Source organism: Aptenodytes patagonicus, chromosome 1 (genome assembly GCF_965638725.1).
Source record: "Aptenodytes patagonicus chromosome 1, bAptPat1.pri.cur, whole genome shotgun sequence".
Taxonomy (NCBI): domain Eukaryota; kingdom Metazoa; phylum Chordata; class Aves; order Sphenisciformes; family Spheniscidae; genus Aptenodytes; species Aptenodytes patagonicus.
The window spans coordinates 16,544,068-16,566,655 of record NC_134949.1 but is presented as its reverse complement, the minus strand read 5'-3'; the positions used below and the strand labels follow the sequence as shown (position 1 = coordinate 16,566,655).

Here is a 22,588-nt window from a genome sequence, read left to right as displayed (position 1 = left end):
TGGTACCTAAGCGATGTATTAATGGCTAAATGTTTTTTTACATTAAAATCAAAGTAAGATCAATATCTGAGGGCCAAGGATGCTAAATTACGTCAGTGTTTTCTGACATAAATCATATGAAATCCAATGAAATTTACTAGTAAATCATAATGTTGAGTTCCTGAGTAAGTGGGGCAGAAATCCATAAAGTGACTTTCTGTGAAAAAAAACCCACAAAAATAATGCACAACTGTATCTTACCATAAAAAAGACCAGCTCAAAACAGAGAACAAGAAGGGAAACTTGAGCTTAGACCTTCATGATTCCCTTAACCTCATCTGGTAGGCAAGACTGAGTTGATGGCAGTGTGCATCTTTCTACTGCTGTATGCAATTCAACATCCCTTTTAGAAATTCAGGAACAGTTCAAAATTAATTAAGAACATGAATTAAATGTGAAATTATAAATACAATACCTGTCCTGCTCTCTCTCTGTTCAATGTTAAATTTGATGTATTTTATGCTACTCATAATTTCCATTTTCAGTACTTCACCAGTTTTATCTTTAGGTTTCAGAATTAATAATCTCTTAAAATCCATGATATCCATGCACATGTCTTAGCTATTTCTTTGCCCACCCACAAATTCATGTTAACATCGCTCTAGCAGTCTATGCTTAGATCACTTCTTCAAAGTATGTAATGTTTTCATCTTTCATCAGAAACAGTTCTCTACCACTACTTGGTAAGTAGGAATTCCACTTCTTGAATGATTTGCCTTTTACTCAAATACAGGGCCAGATCCAGACAGAAATACTGCAACCCCATCCAAACACTAACCTAAAAGCGACAGGCAGCCAGGAAGACTGCTCCAGATTGCACTACTGCATGGACATTGGGAACTACGGACAGTGGGAACCTCCCTGCACTTCCCAGCAGAGGATGCAAGTGGAAGCAAAAGGAGAACCTTCCTGTGCCCAGGTCATTTTGTTGTCAGCACAAGCACAACAGAAGTGCTCCTCCAGCATCCCTGCTGCAGTTACAATACAGTTCCTGTGGCTCTTAGGGTACAGTACTCCATGGGGAAAGAAAAAGATGGAGACTCCTAATAATAGGAAGGTTCTGTGATATTACAAATGTCAGATCAGGGTAGCACTGCATGAATCAGAGGGAAAGAAGTGGCTTATTACTAAGCAAACTGCTTCTATTTATATACAAATAACTATGGCTCAATTATGCACTTAAGCACTGCTTTTAGGCAAATTTGCTTTCTGTAAAGCAAAAGCAATATGGTAGAAGTTACTTTCTACTACATCCCTTCAAACAGTACAGTCTTTGTGCTTGTTAAACTATTATACAGTATGTAATCTCATTAAGCCTGTGAGAAAGTGGCAAATTTGCCCTTTAGATTTTGGGGGTTTTTTTATTACATGGATTGTAAGTTTTCAAGATCTAAACCCAAGCTGCTAGTGCTTTTTTTTTTAATAGAGACTCAAACATGAGAGGATTATAGGTAATGGTGTTACAACATCTGTACAGGGATGGTGGGAGAGGTTCGACTGAATCTCTTAGAATTGTACGAGGAATGTATTTAGCTGGTTTAGGTTACTGTCTGAGTTACATAATGTAATTTTTGTGTGGTTTTGGACCTTTCCTACTACAGCAGCTTGGTGGTTTCTTCTCTGTTTTTTGAAGTAGTTCTTAAGTCACTGAGATCAGCTTTTGTGCTTAAATCAAATTTTAAATGATACTTTTTATGTGACGCTGTTAATATGCAGTTATCTTCTGGATTTCTGTGATTGGTGCCTTCAAGCACATCTCAATGGAATGTTTTCTTTACCCTGCCACATTTATGTTGCCTTCAGCTTTCTTAGAGGCAGTTTGGCTGTTAAACAATTTCTTCCCTTGAGGCAATACTGATTACCCTTATTTATGACATCGTCTCTGAAAGTGAGTTTTTTACGATTCTCCAAGGCAGAAATTTATTCTCAGCAATTTTCTTCCTTTACAGATTCCTTCAATAAAATAAATGTTGGAACCAGGTGCATATAATGGGAATCACACTTTGCTTACAAATAAACTTAAATCATTAAGCCAAGTGGGTAGAGTAACAAAGACGTGACATCTATTGCTTGTTGCCTCAGCCATCCTTGATTGAATGATGAGTTAGTGGCATCTTATTGTGTTAGTACTGGGAGTTCCCCAGGTGCAGACCAGTGCTGAGATGTGAGTACCACATCTCATACAAAGTGTGCACGACCCACTTCAGCTTGGTGGCTGGTGACAGATATGGGACAAGTGACCAGAGCAAGGGAAGTTTACTCAGTGTTGCGCCTTTTGTCTATTCTCCTGTGGAAGAGGAAATTGGGACCACAGAGGCTGTCACAGCTGTTCATTAAGGGCGTTCAGTCCGTCCCCTCTGGGGTGTCTCCTTGTTGGTGCTAGAGAAGGAGCACTGCACGAGCAAGTCATGCATTTTTATCTGGGACACTGAGGTCGGACACTTTAAGATGCTGAAACTGTAACTGTTGTCTCACTGTAGTGATAGTTTCTTAGGAACAAATGTACAGCAGAGATTCACCTTTCCCTCCTCTGAAGATAGGGAGACACTCCTTAGAGCCAGCTACGCTGTAATCATTTTTGGACACTAAGTAGTTGTAAGAAAATATCTCCACTACTTTTCAGCAGCTGATATATAACTTTGAGAGGTTTTTTCATTTTATCAGAATGATAATAACGCCCATAAAACTGCTAACATTTCTCCCAGTTTGTGGAGCTATATCTTCTTTTTGTCATTTCATTAGTTTTAAAACTTGTATAAGTGGCAGACACTAAATGGGAAAGAGAACAAGTGTATGTGTAATAGCAAAGATTAAAGTTTCCTAAAAAAGCCCTTGCTGTCACTTCCCCCCCGGCCCCAACCTCAGACTGTTGTATCAAGAATTGGTGTCTGCTTATACCTGGAAATGTAAAGGGGTGTGGATGAGAAACTGTTCCTGTAACTCATTGACTATCCCCCTTTCCCTAAGGTTTTTCATAATTGCTCAGCGCAGCTCTTACCCCACTCAGCTCATAAGAGAAAGCATCTCCACAGATGGCTCTTCCATTCCGAGCAACAGCATGAGGTCTCAGTTTCAGGCCAAGAATCGTAATTTTGTTGTACTTCAGAGTGTCAGCCCCTCGGTAGCCATTTTTAAGTATTTCTGTCTTCAGGTTTCCCTGGAAAAAGCCACAGAGAAAATTTTAGGACCACGACAACTCTTTGGAGATGACTTACTGCATACTGTTACTGTTGTGGTCTCATCTTTGTCAATGAATGTATAGAATGTCTTCCAATGTAGACATTAAAGTCTGAGACTGTAAAGGAAAAACAACAGTCACATTAATTTTCACATAAGAAACGTTTTGTGTATCATTATAAACTAACAAAGTAAGAAACAAAATAACATTTACAGCATTCATTTGGAATCTTCTTGGACATATTTTTTCTACTTGTAATCAATGCAAATTTGGTTCTTGTACCCATTTACAGGGTACAGTGGCATATGCAAAGCCAAAATCCAGATACGGAGATTCAATTAGTGACCTTAAGGCAGATTTAATTAACATCCGCAACTAACTGCTTTAAACCGTTAGCATCTTCCAAGCATCAGCTACTAGATATTTTGCCCCTATTTTATGTCCCACATCTCCACAGCTCCTGCTAGAAATCTCTGCTATGTATGTCCCAGCTTTAAGGACACTGAAGGAACACTGTATGTCCACAGAGCCTTGTTTGTTATACTTCTTATTTACTATATAACCTGTATTTAGGGTGTATCAAGAGGACATACAAACTCATTAAACAAATTCATTTGGATCACCAGTGACAGTAATTTCCCATACAAGCAATGAAGAGGAATCATTGCATTTGTTATGTGATCAAAGTTGTTAAGGAAATAAAGATGAATTACACTGCTCAGGAAATGATGAATTGCTATGCAATCATGACTTTTTAAAAATATGCCAAGGAGAAACCCATGATGGAACCTTTTGCATAAATTAGCTTATGTTATTTCAATGGTGCATGGTAGGAGGGGAGCAGAAGCTAGATCACAGTATTTGTAACTTAGGACTGTGCTTAGACTGCTTATTTCAGGCATCCACACTAAAAAGAAGTGGTAATCCCCAGCACACTGATTTAAACTGCCTAAATAAGGAATGTTGGCTATTATGGAGCAAATGGGTAGAGGCTTCTAAAAGCCTCTGGAGAATGTGTTAGGGTACTTATATATGGTGTCTTCTCCCCATTGGCAAAGCTCCAGCATACAGGGGGGTTCAGTATAGGGACCACCTCTCTACAGTGATTTATTGCTGTCTCAGATGTGGCCAAGCGGGAGAGCTAGCTCAAGGTGGCCATATGGACCCAGCAAACTCGGTGTCATGCTGAACTCAGTGATTATAGCTGTATTAATAAATAAAGTTGCACTTGAGCTCTGAGGCCCTGAGCCAGAACTCTGCAGTAGACACCGTTGTCCCTCTGATCAAGGTCTAGAACTGAAGGTCTGGGGGAGACAGGGAGGTGATGGTCCAGGGGAATGAGTGACCTTGTCCTCTCCAAGCATCTAGTGGTTTGTCCTGGTTTTGGCTGGGATAGAGTTAATTTTTCTTCCTAGTAGCTGGTGCAGTGCTGTGTTTTGGATTTAGGATGAGAATAATGTCGATAACACACCGATGTTTTAGTTGTTGCTGAGCAGTGCTTACACTAGTCAAGGACTTTTCAGCTTCCCGTGCTCTACCGACTGAGAAGGCTGGAGGTGCACAAGAAGCTGGGAGGGGGCACAGCCAGGACAGCTGACCCCAACTGGCCAAAGAAACATTCCATACCATGTGCCGTCATGCTCAGTACATAAACTGGGGGAAAGCTGGCCGGGGGGGCCGCTGCTCGGGGACTGGCTGGGCATCGGTTGGCAGGTGGTGAGCAATTGCATCGTGCATCACTTGCTTTGTATATTCTTCTTCTTCCTACTATTATTAGTAGTAGTATTTTATTTTATTTCAATTATTAAACTGTCTTTATCTCAACCCATGAGTTTTCTCACTTTTACTCTTCCGATTCTCTACCCCATCCCACCGGGGCGGGGGAGTGAGCGAGTGGCTGCGTGGTGCTCAGTTGCCAACTGAGGTTAAACCATGACATGGTTAAAGCAGTTGCCCAGGAAGGTCCCGAGTTCTCATCAGAGGGAGGGAACTTATGGATATCACTCAAAGCCCCATAAATGCAAAACACAAACAAGTCCTGGATCTGAGGCCAGAAGCCAGGACTTCCTCCTGCACTTCTGAGCAGCAGAGTAATGATTTTTCTTTCTTATTGTCTTGCTCTGGTCCTACGAACTTCACCTTTCTTTTTCCCCCCACATTTCCCCCCTGAAAATTGGACTGGTTTTAGGAGGAACTTGCTCTCAGGCTATTCAGTTGATTAGTGGCTAGCGTATTCTTTCAGAAGCTCCCATTTCCTTGGGCAAGCCTTCTCATCACCATCCCTTTAGTGTCTGGACTCACTTGGTACGGTCTGAGCACATCTGCCTTGTCTGCCGCCCCTGGGGATGGAGGCAGAGTTTATGGCTCTCCCTGCTTATCCCTGAAGTACAGCAGATCTTATACATCTGGCCCACGTATTTTTCTAGACTGGTGGGCTTAATATATGGGGCATTTTGACTTGGGGCACTTTGACTTAGGTCACTTAGACATTATGCGTGTCGAAATAGAGGTGTCAAGTGAATTAAAATACCGACCGCAGTGAGACAGTACCCGAGAGCAGGCAGCTTGAATTGTTTTCTGAGACTTAAGTGCCTGCACTAGTCTTGAATTCTTCTGTGAACTTCTGGGTTGTTTAACTGAAAATATAAATGGGAGGGTCTAATCCTGGAGCTGTTACCTGCACAATGCTCTGTGCTGGGTTCAGAGTAAATGCTATGATGTCAGAACTTATCAGTAAATTTCTTAGGGACCAAAACTTGCGTGTTCTCCTAAAAAAAAAGGTGTGATTATTCATCCACAATTTTTTAGGAATATAGAAATGTGCAACAAATACCAAGACTTTCATACATTTCTCATACCTCTACAATTTTCTATTTGAAATCAATTTTTGTCTTTATAAACACATAAGAAAAAAACAACATTAGAGATTATTGGAATGCAGATAGGGACTTTAGTCATGGATTTACAGGCAGAAGTCAAATATAAGCAATGAGAAATGGAAGTGCCAGTGAACCAACAATCTAATTTGCACAGATCAGAATTTAATATAAAACTGGAGATTGTTTTTCTGTAGCCTTCCTGCAATAAATTACTATACACAGACTACAGAAAGTTGAAGTGATTTTTCTTCCTTTTTGCCATTGAAATATCCTTTTTTTAAAGAAGAAGAATTTTTTTTTTGTTGGTAAATCAAGATGAAAATAAATTAAAAATTAAATTTAAAGTCTAGTTACGTGGTATTAGTTCCAGGAAAATATCTCATGAATATACAAGATTACAACATAAAACCCATCAGTTTACTCTGGCTTGCTCTCACTCCTGGTAGACATACATTCTAAGAGCAATACCACAGTAGGGGTTAACACGATTTTATTCTTTTGAATATTTTCTGTAGACCACTTTGGGGCTTTTAGGAATACACGGCATGAAAACCATGCCACGGTCTACATACAATATCCTATTTCTTATCAGGTGCTGGAATTGTAGATAAAATATGATCTGTGTAGATTGCTGAAGTAGGTTAAGCTTTTTTACAATAACTCCCACAACTTACTATCATATACTTAATGAGCTTCTGGTAGATTTATTTTATTGTATTTTTCTCAATTGAAGCCTAGACTGTTGGGTTTTTCTATTGAGCTTTCTCAGGACATGTCTGCGCAGAAGTGAGCGCTGCGTGAAAGGCATTAGTGCACTGACCCTGGGCTAGTCTAGTTCTGTGCTGCATGGAGCATCTGATCAGCCCGGTGGGTTGCCTGTAGCGTGCTGAATCGCTCTGCGGGAGACCAACCATGGGAGCAATCTCCGTGCTGTCAGACAAGGAAATGCAAGCTAAAGAAGTGAGACTACATAATTCTCTGGCCACAAAATGCAAGCTTCAGGTGATCAAAGTTGAAAAGTTGCTGGGATATCCTGAAGAGAGGAACATAGCCATCTCCCACCCATCAGACTGAAAGTGTTCACAGGAGGAAGACAAGGAAAAGGTCCCTCGTCCCCAGAAGCAGCGACTCAGAAAAAAATATAATTCTGAGCTGAAAAAGTGGATTTTCAGATTCACATCACAGCAGGGACATTAATGATGTGTCACTATGATACTCAATGAAGCAAACACAGAACTGCAGCATCATAGTTGGATTATTTCGTAGCTGTCTGTAAATGAAAGCATTAGATAGCTTACCAGGTTTAAAGGCTGAGCTGTAAGAAAAAAGCTTTCCAGAGAAGAGTTATACATCAGCACCTTACAATGGCTACACTAAAATACAGCTACCTGTATGTTTGTAGGTACCTTATATGTTGCTACTTACTTTGCTGTATGTATATTTAGCCAAGAAGTAGTTCTCTTTTTCAATACTATCTGTCAAAACACAGAACAAGGAGGGTTGGTATCAAAACAGGGAGCAAAATCCATAATCAGTTCACATTAATTGTAGCGAGTGGCTAACGTCAGAGTAAGATGGTTTGTGGGTTATTTAATCTCTTCCTCTAGTCTCCTTAGGGTGATCTCAGGGGAACACGACATGAGTGATTTCCCTCTCTAGCAGGACCAGCTGTTCCTAGTGCCACATCTTTCTCATATCAAAACGCTGCACTCTACAACCCTGTAACGTTCAACTTAGGGTCAGTTCTCCAGCTATTTCTAGCAGGAGTCAGTGCCATTATACTGCTGAAAAGGTGGCCTGAGGAGAGCCCTGTATACAGACACTACTTCACAACGAGGAACCAGGCTTACCAACTGAATCACCATCATCCCAGAAGAGAGACCCAGAAGCTTCTCCTTGTTCATCCAGGGCAATAATGAGCCCAAATGGATTCAGACGGCTGTTGACAAACATGTTGAGAAGTGTCAGTACAAACTGGCGGGCACTGTCCCAAGTTATTTAGCAAAAACTTCTGAACACAATTAACTCTAATTTTAAGGTTACAAAAAAGGCCACAACAGAATGACAACCATGCTCACCAAAATGGCTCCTGAAACGATGACGAAAAGTTTACCCTGCCTTGTCCCACTAAAGTGTAAAATTCCCACTTTTCGAGTGCTTATGTGGACAAGTTTCCCCTTCTTTAGTGGCCTTAATGTGTGATAATTGGGCAGTCTCGGAGGCAACTGGTCACCAGTGCTACCTTACTATGGTTTGGTTCAGTTCCTGCACAGTGCTGTTCCCTTCCTTCACTACTCACATTAGCTTCTGAGCATGGTTCAGATGTGAGGCCAGTATATTACCCATTGGTGTGGGGAACTAATTTTCCTCAAAAGAGATTTAAGCTTTTCCACCTTGCCCGTGGCATTGGAGAAATACATCCAAGAAGAGTTTTGCATTTTCCCCTTGCATATGTTTACTTTGAATCACTGGCAGAAGGTCACTGTGGCAGTACGAGGCGCAAAAGCTTTTCAGAGCATAACCAGCGAGCCAGGAGTAGCTTTCAGCTGTGCAAACTATGACGTGGGTGATCTCTGGGGTCACTTCTTCTAATGCAATGGAGCAAATAGCGGGGTAAAAATACTGTGCTTATCACCTGGGATGGCAGCTGGGAGCTGCAGATAGCCTCTCTTCTGCGCTTTCTTTTGATTGCTTTTTTGGCTGTGGGTCTGACCTGCACCGTGGTAGTTTGGTGACGGACACAGATGATGTAACCTCTTAGTAGTGGTCATGGCTGGTGCCTGTTCTGGCAGGATGTAGCCTCCACGGATGAACAGGGGGATCTTGCTCAACGGGGCAGCCACAGTAGCATAGTTCTTGTTCCAGGTACTTGGCAGTTTATCACCCTACTGCACAAATTAATGCAGTTAAAAAAACTCAAATCCAGGCACCATACATTGTGACCATATACCACTGAAAAAGAGACCAAGGGGTACATTTTCATCTCAATTACATCAGTGAAGATGCAAACAGAAAAGTGGATTTCAGGGGTATTATTCCAGTTCCTTTTTTTAACATGAAAGAGGATCTAGCCCCTGCAGTTATGCATATGCATGAGATAGAAACATCATGAACGAAAGACAGCAAATCGTCTTTAAAAATGGAATCATTATTCCATATGCTGTGAAAAAAACCCTCATCAAGACACTGAGCAAAAAGCAAAAGAAACTTTTGTTTCCTCTTTTTATGCATATGGAGCCTGTCACATTTCAGTTTAAGGTAAGTGATTCATAATCATTTGGGAATGTAAACTGTAGATTTTCTTCTCTTTTAAGGACAAGTCTTCCCCTTTCAAAAAGTAATTACAGCATTCAGTGAGTGAAAATCGTATACGTGTAGGCAACTAGCATAAGTTATCTGCATTATTCCTTCCTGGTTTAATGCCTCAAAACCAGGTGTAGGCAAGGCTTACAAACAGAGTAGATAACAGGAAGGCTTTGCTCTTGCTCTCTGTAAACGGTAATTATAACTTATGGTAAGTACCCAACCTTGTTTTTGGATAAGCATCATGTGTATGACAAGTACATGCCAAATGCTGGGAGCTGAGCTTTGCTAATGCCGGGGGCATGCTCCGTAGGCAGGGCAAGGGCCACCGGCGCTGCCGTCCCCGTGCCCAGTCCAGCAAGGGGAGGGAACCACAACAAGGAGAGCTGAATGAAATGCTTGACCTTGCAGCGCCACAGTCTTATGAAAAGAGAAAAGGGAAAGGGTTGGATGAACATCCATCTGAGGACACCAGCCAAACGCTGAAAATGACCAAACTTCTTTAAAAATAAGTCTGAATTTCCTCTGAGAGCATTTCTGTCCTGCCTGCTCCTCTGCCAGCATCACTCAGGGTGGTTAACAACAGTCTGATGCTCCTGGGCTCACATTTCTGAAAGCTCTTAGCATCAGCCTAACTACTCCTGCTGAAGCCAACACTGGTCTTATCCTGCAGATTGCAGCAAAGTGTAGTTAGGTTGAAACTGAGCACTTTTGGAAACGCAGCACTGGGGATGGTGATCGAAAGGTCAAAACTTGTAGTCCCTGAGACTAGAAGAGGCTGGCATTTTCCACGGAGCAGATTGTTCTGCATCTCTTGGAAGCATCTTTCGGAGGGGAGCCTCACCCTGCTTACTAAATATGCCTTCTGTCAAAAGTGATGCATGTGCAAAACTGCATGCACAAAATGGTTTGCAGCATGTTCTCAGGAGTACAACTCAGGTTTCTGTCTCTGTTTCTATGCAGGGAAGTGTATCAGTACAAGAATTAAAACATGCAATAAGGGAGGAAAAAAGCAAGAAATCTTTACAGTTTCATGAATTTCTAGGCTGCTCTTGAAAATTCAGTTCTCTGTGTCTTAAAGCTTTACAAACCAAAAATAGAAAATAAAATGCTACTGAAAGCTGTGTAATTTACTCTCCCAGCTAGCCTTGTGTAGACTTTTTGTGCTCTAGTTTTCTTAAACACAGATGCTGAGGTAAAAATACTGCTGAACATTGATAAAAGTTATTTTGCTGGAACTGTACCATTTTAAATTATGTAAAAATGTAAGAAACTGAATCTTAAAAATACATACGGTATAGTAGTCAAACCATGGTGCTTCAGGGAAGTATACATCCACAGATCTTGCTCCCTGTAATTGTTATAAAGTGATTAAAGTCTTTTTTCTTTTTGCATTTCTGATATTACATTAGCTTTATTATATTTGCGCATGGAGAGATGTATGCTGAATATTCTAATAACATCAAATCTTGGATATTATGGCTGATTTATTATCATAGCAGTGGACTAGTGCTGGCTAATCTATAACGTTAAACAGACAAGCCAATCCTATTTGGGGGATATTACTGCAGTTCCGTGGGATGAGTCAATGTTATATGATTATTTTGGTCTAGTACATAGCTCTATGTCTTGCAAATGTAACTGGCCTAGGTGCACTCCTCTAGGACCAATCCCAGTGAGGTCTACAGCAGCCTTTGCAAGACAAGACTTCACATCTGATGATGGAGTGGGGGGACACCACTGCTCAGTGCCTCTTGCACCGAAACAGGCAGGGAGTAAGGCCTGGCAAGGAGGACAGACAGATATTTGTCTTCTTGGCAACAATTTAAAGTTGCAGACAAATAATAATAAATAATGTGCTGCTAATTGCACAATTGCTGTACTTTGTTTTGCAGCATGTGTTGTGTCGTATTGCTGCAGGGATGAAATCACGCTAAAGGTACTTTCAATTAATAACTCCAGGAAAAGCTGGAATCAAAACATACTTCCTTTCTTGTCACGAGTTGCTTATTCTCACAAACGGATTAATTTTGATTCTCAACATAGATGTTTGCCCCTTTGCAGAGTTACGGTTTACCCCCAAGGTTTACCCCGGGGAGCAGGTGGAGCCTAAAAAGTGAAGGTGGAGGAGAAAAGTTAAGGCAAAGTTACCATTTGATTTTTTAGGGATTTTTATATATATACATAAACAAATAGAAGCAGTAAGAAATAACTGATTTATTAAAGTATGCAAATCTCACATTAGAATACAAGAATTGCTAAACTGGAAATTTGTCTTGTCCTGTGGCTTGTCTCCCACAGTGGGCAGCGCTAGGTGTTTCAGGCAAAGTGTCCTAGTGTTGCAGTAAGTAAGGTTGGGGTAGTTTGCTCTGCCTGTTTAGATCTTACTAGCTGTTTAACAATTAAAGATTGGCTTAATCTATAAAGTGCCTTGAAAACTTGAAGGAAAACCCTATAAAGTCAAGATGCCTCTCTCTCCGTATTTTCTCTGCATTATTATGACAACCCTGGATATTCTGGTCTGTAGAGAAGTGGGTAACCACCATCTGAATCATGATGAGCCTTGACTTCATGACTCCCTAAATAACAAGCCAGTGTGTAAGGCAGTTTGCCATTTTAATTTTGATGGATGTCTCACTTGCTTACACCCTAGGACTCAAGGAGCAATGGGAAAGCTGTGCCTGACCCATCTTCTCTAGACAAGCGGGTGCCATGCTGCAGTTTGACGCAGTCACTGCTGGCCTGCAATGCCACAGTGAGGGGCTTACAGCTCACCTCTGCCCCTTGCCCTGCTAGCTGGCACAAGCCCTGGCTGCCACCTCTCCCACCACAAGAACCAGCAACGTGTTGCCTCCAAATCTCTGCTTCCCCCATCAGGCCACAGGCACCCGGCCTTCCTTTTGTGCTGCAGTCCCTCCAAAAACACTAGGAACCCCTTATCTAGACCCTCTATCATTTTATGTATCCTTATAATGTTCCCTTTCATTCACTTCTTTGCAGGAAGGCACCCCTGGCTTGTCACCTTCTCTTCGTGGGAAGGTTTCTCTCACATCTTTCATCATCGTGCTGGTCTGAGACCCTGTGAAATCCCCTTGTTAGTCATCAGCTATTAGAAACCTGGGGGAGTCTGAAGATGAAAGACTGACGAATGAAGTGCCTCGGTGGATTCAGAATGGTTTTAGATGCAGGAATAAGAATTTCCTTTTAAATTCACAGAGGCACAAGGGCTGGATAAAAGAAGTGGCCTAACAGTGACTAACAGTGGCCTGTTTATATGTTTGATCATCAGCAACATCTAGAAAATGTATCAGATGTTCTGGAAGCATGCTGATCACAAACAGCTCTAGGATACATTACAGGCAAATATTTAGCTCTGCTCAGATATACCTTTCTGGTGCTGTCAGCAGTCAGTGGTGGGGCAAGGAGAGAAACCCATCCTTGCTCCAGCCGAGCAGTGAAAGCCCTGACCCCAGCGCCATGCCCAGCACAGCCATAGGAAAATGCTGCTTTTTAAAACCTGTCATATTAGCAGCTAACATTGTCATTACCGTTTCCATAATGACTGCGTTTGCCTGTGGTGCTGGGAAACTCCTAGCACAGCCCTTGAGATGCTGCAGTTCCAAAACGCTGTGGGTGAGTGGTAATATGGAAACCACTTTGCTTTAATATCTGCGTGTTTCTTCCTAGCTCAACAGTTACTGCTCTCTGTGTGTGTCCTTGGAGGGAGCTGTCAGCACAATAACAGGAGCACAAGAGGGGCAGCATCCAGCCTGTTTACATCCATTCAGCGCTTGGAGTAGCAGGGAAATGCTGTGCCTTCACTTTCATCCTCCCACTTCAAGCACTGGGCAGCTCTGTACTGTCTGTGCTGCTCAGAAATGCGTTCTGCAAGCTTTGACAGTGGAGGGAAGAAATGGGTGGATATGAGCAAACATGCCCTGAATGTCATCCAATGCCCTAAGTGCAGTTCATTTCTTTTATTCCAGTATGATGGCATTTTTTAATTACAATACTTGCCTCTCTAAGAACAGGAGCAATCATAAAAGCAGGTCCCCAAAGGAAGGCAGTGTCTATTCCATGAGTCTGCTCATCAGCAGTAAATCTAGTGTTGAAAGTGAGATATGCAACGTTAATTCACATTTTTATAGAACTAGCAGAATATTTTTATATGACTCACTGTGACAAGAAATCTTCCTCAAGACATCCTTCAATACTGCCAAATATTTTTTCTAGTTGAGGGGATGCCAAAAGCTGGACAGAGATTCAGAAATTACAGTAGCACCTACCACACTGGAGCAGACCAGAACCCTCAGAAAATGCTGGAGCTGATTTCTTTTCAGAATAGCAGCGGTGGGAAAACAACTAACTTGATTTCTGTCCAGTGGGTTGAGACTTCATCGAGGGAGCCAAAGAGCAGGATAGGGGACAGGACCAGGATAGGGAACACTGTGCTCTAGGATCTAAAGCATTTGTGAAAATCCTTGGATTTGGCTTCCCACACCTTTCACAGATTTACATTAGAAATCTTTTGCAGGACAAACACAAAGCAACGTTCATACATATTGCACTTTTTAGCTGCCTTTCCTGAATGGATGAAAACTTATGGAATTCAGTTGATTTTATTCAATGCATTAAAATTGTTTTGGATTCTGATCATGTCCTCCAGAGTGCTAACAGTCCCGTTTGCCTGGCATCATCTGCCAGCTTGGGAAGAGATCTCTATTCCACCATGCACCAGCTAATGAAAATATTGAATAGCACCTGGAAAAGAGGAGACATTCTCCCCATCTCAGGAACCTCCACTCATCTGGCATAAAATCCTTGAGAATCCTTTCAGTCATTTGAAAGCCTATCTCTGAGGAAATTCATAACGGATCCTTGTTGCCTAGTTAGCTTATAAGAATGTCACGTGGAGTGTGTCCCAAGCCCTCCTAAAATCAAGGTAGCTTGTACCTCCTGCTTTCTCCTGCTCCTCTGCTCCCTTTCCCATCCAACAGCCCTGCTGCCTTGTCAAAGGTGGCAACTGGGCTGGTTTACCATAATTTGTTTTTGACAAATTCACACTGGCTGATGCATATTAATGTATTATTCTCTAAGGACGTACAAATTATATGTTTAAAAAATTATTTACTGTGTTTGTTTAACTGACTTTGCAGCTGCCCCTGTCTAAAGACAGGTTTCTGTTGTTCGCTGGCCGGAGCAGAGTGGCTCAGTGTCGGTGTCCTGCTCTGACACCCTGCCTGCTCAGGGCATAGGCATTCACTGCACGCAGCCCAGACTTACAGAAATTACCCCAAATGAGCAAAACTACCTTGGCAATAAAAAGACATCTATTTGGTGTTTGGATTTCTAAAATATTGCAAGTTTAGGGGAGTACATGGAACTCGGGAAAAAATGTTGTTGAAGGCATGCCTCAGGCTCTGCCTGAAAGAAACCTCAATTCATTAGAGTTTCTTTTTCTGTCAAAAACAGTAGCTCTTTTGGACACCTTAATCTTGGTCATTATTGCATTTTGACAAAATGCTTTGTAAATATTTAAAGTGTGGTGTGGTTTTTGATGAATTACCTTGTCTTAAATATTAAACATTAGTTTTTCTTGTCATCTCAATAGCTTCTCTCTATTTTTAATTTTGCTGTAATATAATTATAATACTGATTCAATACACTTTGTCGTGGGAGAGTTCAGAAGAAAAAGCTGATCAAGAAATTATGACAAAAGATAAGTCAATCTTATTTGCATGTGGAAACAAGCGTCTCACCATCTAACTCAGCACTATTTTCTCTTGCAATTATAGCAACCATGAGCACAAATTCAGCAAACAAATGAACTTGCCCATTTTGAAAATGTAAACCATTAAGCCATATCTGTGATCTATGAAAGGTGCTTAATTCCGTCTACATGCTTCCTATGGCTAGGTGCTGGCCTCTCTTCTGTCTTATTTTTCCCTTGTTTAGCCATTAAGCAGAGCTTTCCCTTCCAGTAATGGATTACCACCTCCTGGTCTTTTTGGACAGCTGAGCTACTGGCGCCTCTGTTTCACTGAGTGAAAGCCTCAGAGGCACCTTAAATGCTTATAGGAATCTACTGGGATTATGTTCTTGTTTGTTATTTGAAATGAGCACCTAAATATTTGAAATGAAATGAAAAATCCGAAACGACCACATGAAATAGCTATTGCTTGGAGACTCCCTGCCCAGGCAGAGTTGTTTTTATGGTGAGGCTTGTGAACTCATAACAGCTCCACCTGAAACACTAGTGCAGGTTTTTTTAGCTCTCCTTTGTATTTGTTACAAGTAAGGGAAAGGTTTGATGTAAAATTCCATCACCCATACATCGAAAATTCTGTTTCAGTTCTCTCTTTCTCTAAAACCCACATTTCTCCTCCTGTTGCCATCTGGGACACTTTCTCTACTTGAGCAGACCCACTAAACCACTGAATATTAATTAGAAATAGTAAGAAATACTCATTAAGTAACAATAGTAACCAGAATTAACTAATAATAGTAAGAAATACTTCTAAGCCATTTTAGGATCTAGCTATGGCAACATTAGCAAGTGATGTGCCTACTAGGATGGGACCTGGGTAGTGAAACAGTTTGTGCTGATCTCCTGACGCCTACACTCCCTACATGCATTTTAGAGGTTTTATTTCCTAGTAATCCCAGTCTGGTCCCACTGACTAAACTCCCATCAAGTTTCGGCTCAGTTTCGCCCAACAGAAGTCTCTGCTGGCGCATCTGAGACTGCCCTACAGTTCAAGTCAAAGCAAATTTGGAAATTTGCTAATGTAGATGTGGCCCAAATAGAGTACGTGTATGCTGAGAACGGTCAGAAAGGCAGCTTTAACATCACTGAAGTAATTCTGTATTAGCAGAGATTAGCTAATATTAATGCCAAAATGAACTCGGTCATTTCCAATATTAACACAAAACTCATTAAGCAAAAATAGAGCTAAAATAAATACTTGAAATAGCATATAGCCCCTTGTAAGACATGAGTACCTATAAAACTTCTCCTTAATGTAACCCAGTTAAATAAGGCAGCAGAGTAGGAAGTGGAAGGATACTGCTTTTAAAATTTATCAGTTAGCCATTGCGCTGAGTAGGCAAAACAGGTTTTGTGCATATCCTTTCCATACTCGAATGGGCTGCACTTTAGTGTAATCTCAGTTTAATTTGCAAAAAATGCCTTACCCTTTAACCAAAGTGTTTTTAACCTAAAGGGAAAAAGAACATCAAACAGTCCAGGACGTAGCCTGCACCAATGAGACTAAATTGTGTCAGAGCTTCGGGCAGTAGCCTTTCATATGTATTATTTGCACTCCTTTTGCTCAAGTCTTTGCATAAAGCATTTTGAAGTAGAAGATTTACCAAAAGCAGGTAAAAAGCTAATTAAAAGATGCTGAGAGGGAAACTAAACCTCACTTTGATTCCTGCTTCTTCCAAACAGAAAACATTTTCTGAGGGGTTTTTCAGTTTGTATTTATTAATCTCGGTTTTGCACCTGCTTCTACACTCAAACATCTCTATCTCTGTTTTCTCTGTACAATTTGTGGACACAGATGTAGGTTTCATACATAGCACGCAGATGCAAGTACTAAATTGGAAAATGCAAATGCTGTGGATGATTGGAAAATAGAGACTTCTCTGTATGAGGCCTTCTTGGCATTCTAGACCAGAGTACAGATTTCATAGATTTCATTCAAATACAGAAAATACAGGTATGTGATTCCTATTTTTAAAATAAAAAAGAACTGCATATTTGCCTAAGACAAGAAATTTTCAGAATTGTCCTTACTTAGGTTTTTTTTCCACTGGAAACAAATATAGGTTATATTTTCATGAAAATCCATTGCATATATTAAGAATTATTTTTGTGCGTATAATTTGATTAGATTTCATTGTAAAACTGTTCTTTTTAAGAGAGAGCATGCAGTAATATTACTGTGACTATTCTCAAACAGATATCAACTAGTTTATAAATAGAAGCTCAACTAGTTTTGTGAGTAAAATATGATAAAAAAGAGAGAATCCAAACTCACTCATGCATCAGCGACCGCACCACCGTGTTTCCATGAACGTGAGACTCGAAGAACAGGGTGTATAAGTATGGCAGCAGTGAGTATCTGGTCTGAAGCGTAGCACGAGATATCTTGGCAAACTCTTCTCCAAACACCGCTGGGTCTTGTTCCTGTTAGGGAAAAGCTTTTATTTGTGCTGAGCATTATAACTAGGGGCTGCAAATTCAGCAGAGAACCTGTGTGCAACCTAAGGAGACTGACATAATGCTACGAAAGTGAATGTTTAAATAAGAAAAAGAACTGATTTGCAAACTGGAAGATGTATTAAGAACAACATCCATTATCATCAAACTAATATTTGTATAAAATTTTTCAACTTGAAAAATTCCAGTGAGTTCAGAGACATCAGGCCCCACCGTGGTGTGTGTGAGCCATCTGCAACCGCCCCAACCTCATGACGGGAGGGGAGCTGGGGTTTCATGTCTGTTCTTGGGAACAGACATCCTGTCTCTAGAAATTAATTTATCCTGGAGATGCAAGCCCTCTAGGACAGAGAAGGTGAAACACAGGAAAAAGGGAAGACTGGTAATCTGCAAAACAAAGGCAAAAGCATAATTATGTTGGCAAGAACATAAAGGCAAATCTATTTAAAAGTAAGAGTTAATTCATGGCTCTGCTGAAGCCAACAGGAGTGACCGAAGTCACTGTGTGCGGTGGGGAAAACATTTCACTCATACAAGAAACGTGATTTCTCCTCCCGTGCCCACCATTTTGGGATGTCCCGACCAAGGGGACACCCACGCATCAGCAGTGCCCCTCACCTCCTCGCTGCCAGCGACGCTCTCCAGGGAGGGAGGGCACACATACTGGGTCCCGCCATCAAGAGGGCAAGTCTAGGCGATCTGTCTGCACTTGTTGGCTGCTGCTGATCTACTTCAAGGCAACCCTGACTCTCCCCTGCGATGGGATGCGGTGCACGCAGCCCGGGGCAGTGCTGATACGGGAAAGAGTTACATCTCCTTTAATTCCTCCTGTCCGACCTTCTCCAGTGCTAAACTGAGCCAGCTAACGAGTCACATGGCTCCCTTCCTCCTTCACAAAATTTTCCCATAATACTCAGTTTTCTCATTAAAATTGAAGAATGTATGATGAATTCCAAGGATAATGAAACATAAAAGGAACAGAAGTAACAAAGCTTTTTATATTATCTACTGCTTTTCAGACGAGAAAAGTATTAATTAAACCATTTGAAATCCCCAATGGGTTAGGCAAAGTGGATATTTAAGATTTTATTTTAACACTAACAATATTAATGAAACTCAATATTTAAGTTAAATTTCTCCATTATTATGTTTACATCAGAATTAGTCACTGATAATATTCCCTGCTGGCTCTGAGCTCCAGAGCATCCATCTATTTTTTCAAAAACTGCACTATATTTTTTACCAGTATTCTCACACCGTACAAATATTGCCTAAGTTCGCAAAAAAACAGTCAGACTTCTTATGTGATGCTGAGTCACCCAAAACGCCTTGTTCATTTCTTTCAGTGAACACAATGTTTTAAAGGGATTTAAGTAATCCAATAAAACAAAATATATCTTCTGTTACTTCTGTCATTCACTCAACACTGAGTTGTAACTCCCGTAGACCCGTTGCTCTTTTCCTGCTTATTAAATTGTGCATATGTGATTAATACCCACTCACCCAGGTCAGACCCTGTTTGCATGCTCAAAGGGCCAAGCAAACGTATATAGATAAGGTACCTCTAATTTTAGTGGATAGGTAAATAGAAAATACTTACCAACAGCAGCAGCTAACACCTCACAGATGTTTGTTCCCCTAGAGAGGAATGCCTCAGCATATCTCAGGGATCTGCAGGGTAATTCCTGACCCTCTTAATGACAGCACTATAGCTTATTATTCCTGCATTTGCCCAGTTGCTCAATGTCCATCATACTTTCATGCAGAGACAGAGGTCTTTCTGGGGGTGTAAATGTTGCAGCATTTTGATGATGCAACTTCAAAGAAAACTGAAGGTTAGCTAATAACCTGAGCTCCAGCATTGCACAGATCAGTTTACAGAAGAGAAAAAAAAAAAAAGACATTTATTGAACTAGCAGAACCATTTCATTGCAGTTGCAGATGAACACAGTGTACTTACAAAGGCTGCAAGACCTTCAAACTGTTCATAGTTAGAAACAACCTGATACTTCATTCTATCTGTGACAAGTCTTGAAAGGACTTTACGATAAGTTGAACCAGGGCATGGGTCTGGACTGAGACTGCACTTTTTCATCCTTCTCATGGGCTCATTGGCCTTTTTTAGTCTTTGTTGCTTCTTGGCTGATAATGCTGTCGCTATCACTGGCTCTCCTTGGAGTTCTCACATGTTTTTCTGGAGTTTCTAACTGTGGCATTTGTCTGAAACTTGCTTTTAAACAGCAAGGATGGTGTATAATGCCCTCTCTCCCCTTCCTGCAATACCTATTATAGTTACAGAAGTACTGAAACAAAAATTGAAGTAAACAAAGGAGTAGGAACATGTGGTGACGCTCACTGGCTCTTAAATAAAACCTGGGCTTCAGTAGGTAAAAGATTGAGGGGATGAATCTTACCAACAGTGCGGGAAGACCATTTTCTGTCATTCGAAGTATGCAGTACACATTTCTGCATGGCTTTCAGATGTTAGATACTATATATTTTTCAGTGTTTCTATGTCATCTTTACATTATGGATGGGAAAAATTTACACTTCACCGTGTAATTCCTGCTCTCAGTGCAGCACTCCTTTTCACCTGCCGCTTCAGTTTACCTGAGAATGGCAGGTCAATTTCTGAGAAAGTAATACAAAGCACCGTTGTCATTACTGCAATCATAGACTACAGCTTTGTGTAACTTCATTTACTTACGCTATTTCCCTCTGCATTGTGGTTTCTGGAAAATGGATAGAAAGAGCCAAGCTGCATCCAGCGCAAGCAGAGTTCGTAGGTAGTGTTATAGTTAAACCCACAGATATCAGCACCGATCTAAAGAAAAAAATAAAATCATTGGATAAGTGTTTGTGATTGTGACTGAGGCCCAAAAATGAGAAACTGCAGAAGTTTGTCAATAAAAATAATTTTTGGAAAGAGATACCTATTTCTGCAGGTATGCAGAATGCTCCGTAATGATACGAGTTTTTCTGGGACAGAGGTTGTACTGGCTCCTAGAGCATTAGCATCGCTATGGAAGATCTGACCGTATTTCAGTAATTCTACAAATTCTCCAGCCCAGCTTGCAAAACCAGAAATATATGGAGGGACCTCAATGATAGAATACATAATATAAAGAGATCGGTATTGGATGGCATGCAGTGATTTAATCTGAATCTAGCAGTGCTATTTTTGTTTCTCTTCAGCCAGCCAAGATTGATGACATTTAGCTTTTTTTAATCTGCAGTTCCTTATGCTGTGGAGGCCATTACTGCTGGCTGTCTCAAGCAGCTTATTTCAGAAAACATTTGAGTTAGTTTAAAGTGATATTGTGTATGAGCCAGCAACTGCCTGAAGGACACCGGACTTACATAGGGGATGCCGAAGAGGTTGAATTCCAGGATTCCAATGATTGACTGGTGCATGTCCTTCCACCGAGAGAAGTTGTCACCCAGCCAGTGACCCCCATGCTTCCCACTGCCAACGAATGTAGACCGACTCAAGACAAATGCTCGCTTTCCAGTTGCCTGCTGGGCAACACTGCGAAGAAATACAACAAGATCATTAAAAATAAGAATGGTAACCAAAAGTCATATGATCAACCTGAGCTTTCAGGCACAATTTTATCTGAAGGGGTGTTATTTGTGAAACAACTATTATTGTGGTCCTGAGTCACATGAAAGTGTAGCTGCAAAAAATGGGAAGTTTTACTCAGTGGCCAAAATAAAAAACTAAAATCTATCTGATCCACAAAACCATTTGTTTCAGGTATTTTTAGTCTTCCTAAAAAACAATTTGTGTTTAATTTATTCTCAACAGTGTCTCAAACTGAAAAATTGAAACATTATTTCCTTTCTGTATTTGTACATTTAATTTAGTGTCCTACAGGTTCCTAAAAAACAGTATAATAAGTATTTTTTTCAATATAGGTTTTATTTAGAGATTTGTATTGGCAAATAAAGTTCTGATATCCTGGAATTAAAAGTAAAAAAAAAAAAAAATCAAAACAATATCTGAACATCTTAAAGAAATAATCAATATAGAAAGCAAAAATGTAATCGTTCAAAATGTCACCCCATCCTTGTAGTATTTCCTCTGGTTTCCTGTCATTGTTTGATATATGAGGTTTCATTACAGAATTAGTGGTGTAATGAACTTTTCCTTGCCTTTTGAAAATAATTTTGCTGCATCACCAGAAAATCAAGGAAGTGCAATATGCCTTATTAACAAATCTGTTGCAAAATTCCTCAACATAGGATAATCTCTGTACGTAATTAAATATTGCAGTATTATATATTGCAGGAACTCAAATTCAACTCTGCTTTAATACGATTTGGGCAACACAACTTGGATTCTCTAGGAAATCCTAGCGTGAAATATTAATTGTGTTGTTCACCATCCACCTCCTTCTCCCTTTCCTTAATGAGATTTGATCAAGAGCTCTTTCATCCGTATTCATAATGGCCAATATTCAGTATTGGTTCTGTAATGGCACAGAGCCTTTAAAATGCTTCAACGTTTGTTTCTGAAGGAAAAAAAACCAACAGCTTTCATGCCAACCTAAACATATTAACATTATGGGCCATATGCAGCAAGAGATGCAATTCTTGAACCATGTGGGACCTGCTGGTTCTGGGTTGTAGGTGCACTGCTGGGCCCAATAACTGCACAAGACTCCATGTGCTCTGTATAAATGGCATTTTCGAGCCATTTCATGGATGTCCTGAGTATGAGTGCTCTCCTCTGGCCGTGCAGCACAAGTCTTTGGCTCCATTTGCAAATGCAGGTGCTAATGAGGGCAACATCGAATCAACTCAACTATGACCCAGAGCAGCATAAACAATCTGCAACAAGTAATTTATTGAATAAATTTCAGTCTATTGTGAACCATTGCCAAACAGGTCTTAATGTTGTCAAATGTATTTGTTGATTGAAATTATTTACAGAATATCATGTGCAAATAACTCTTGGCGTTA

At 40.6% G+C, this 22,588-nt stretch overlaps 1 protein-coding gene across 1 annotated transcript in view; it reads right to left on the bottom strand.

The window, feature by feature from the left end:
* Window positions 1–3,001: 3,001 nt before the first annotated feature.
* The window catches only part of LOC143155604 (sucrase-isomaltase, intestinal-like), a 55,352-nt gene continuing 35,765 nt past the window's right edge, over window positions 3,002–22,588 (bottom strand). Inside the window, 6 exon segments of the mRNA XM_076328574.1 lie at window positions 3,002–3,196; window positions 7,522–7,571; window positions 7,947–8,035; window positions 17,442–17,590; window positions 20,331–20,447; window positions 20,984–21,152. Of these exon segments, the coding sequence (XP_076184689.1) occupies window positions 3,002–3,196; window positions 7,522–7,571; window positions 7,947–8,035; window positions 17,442–17,590; window positions 20,331–20,447; window positions 20,984–21,152 (769 nt within the window).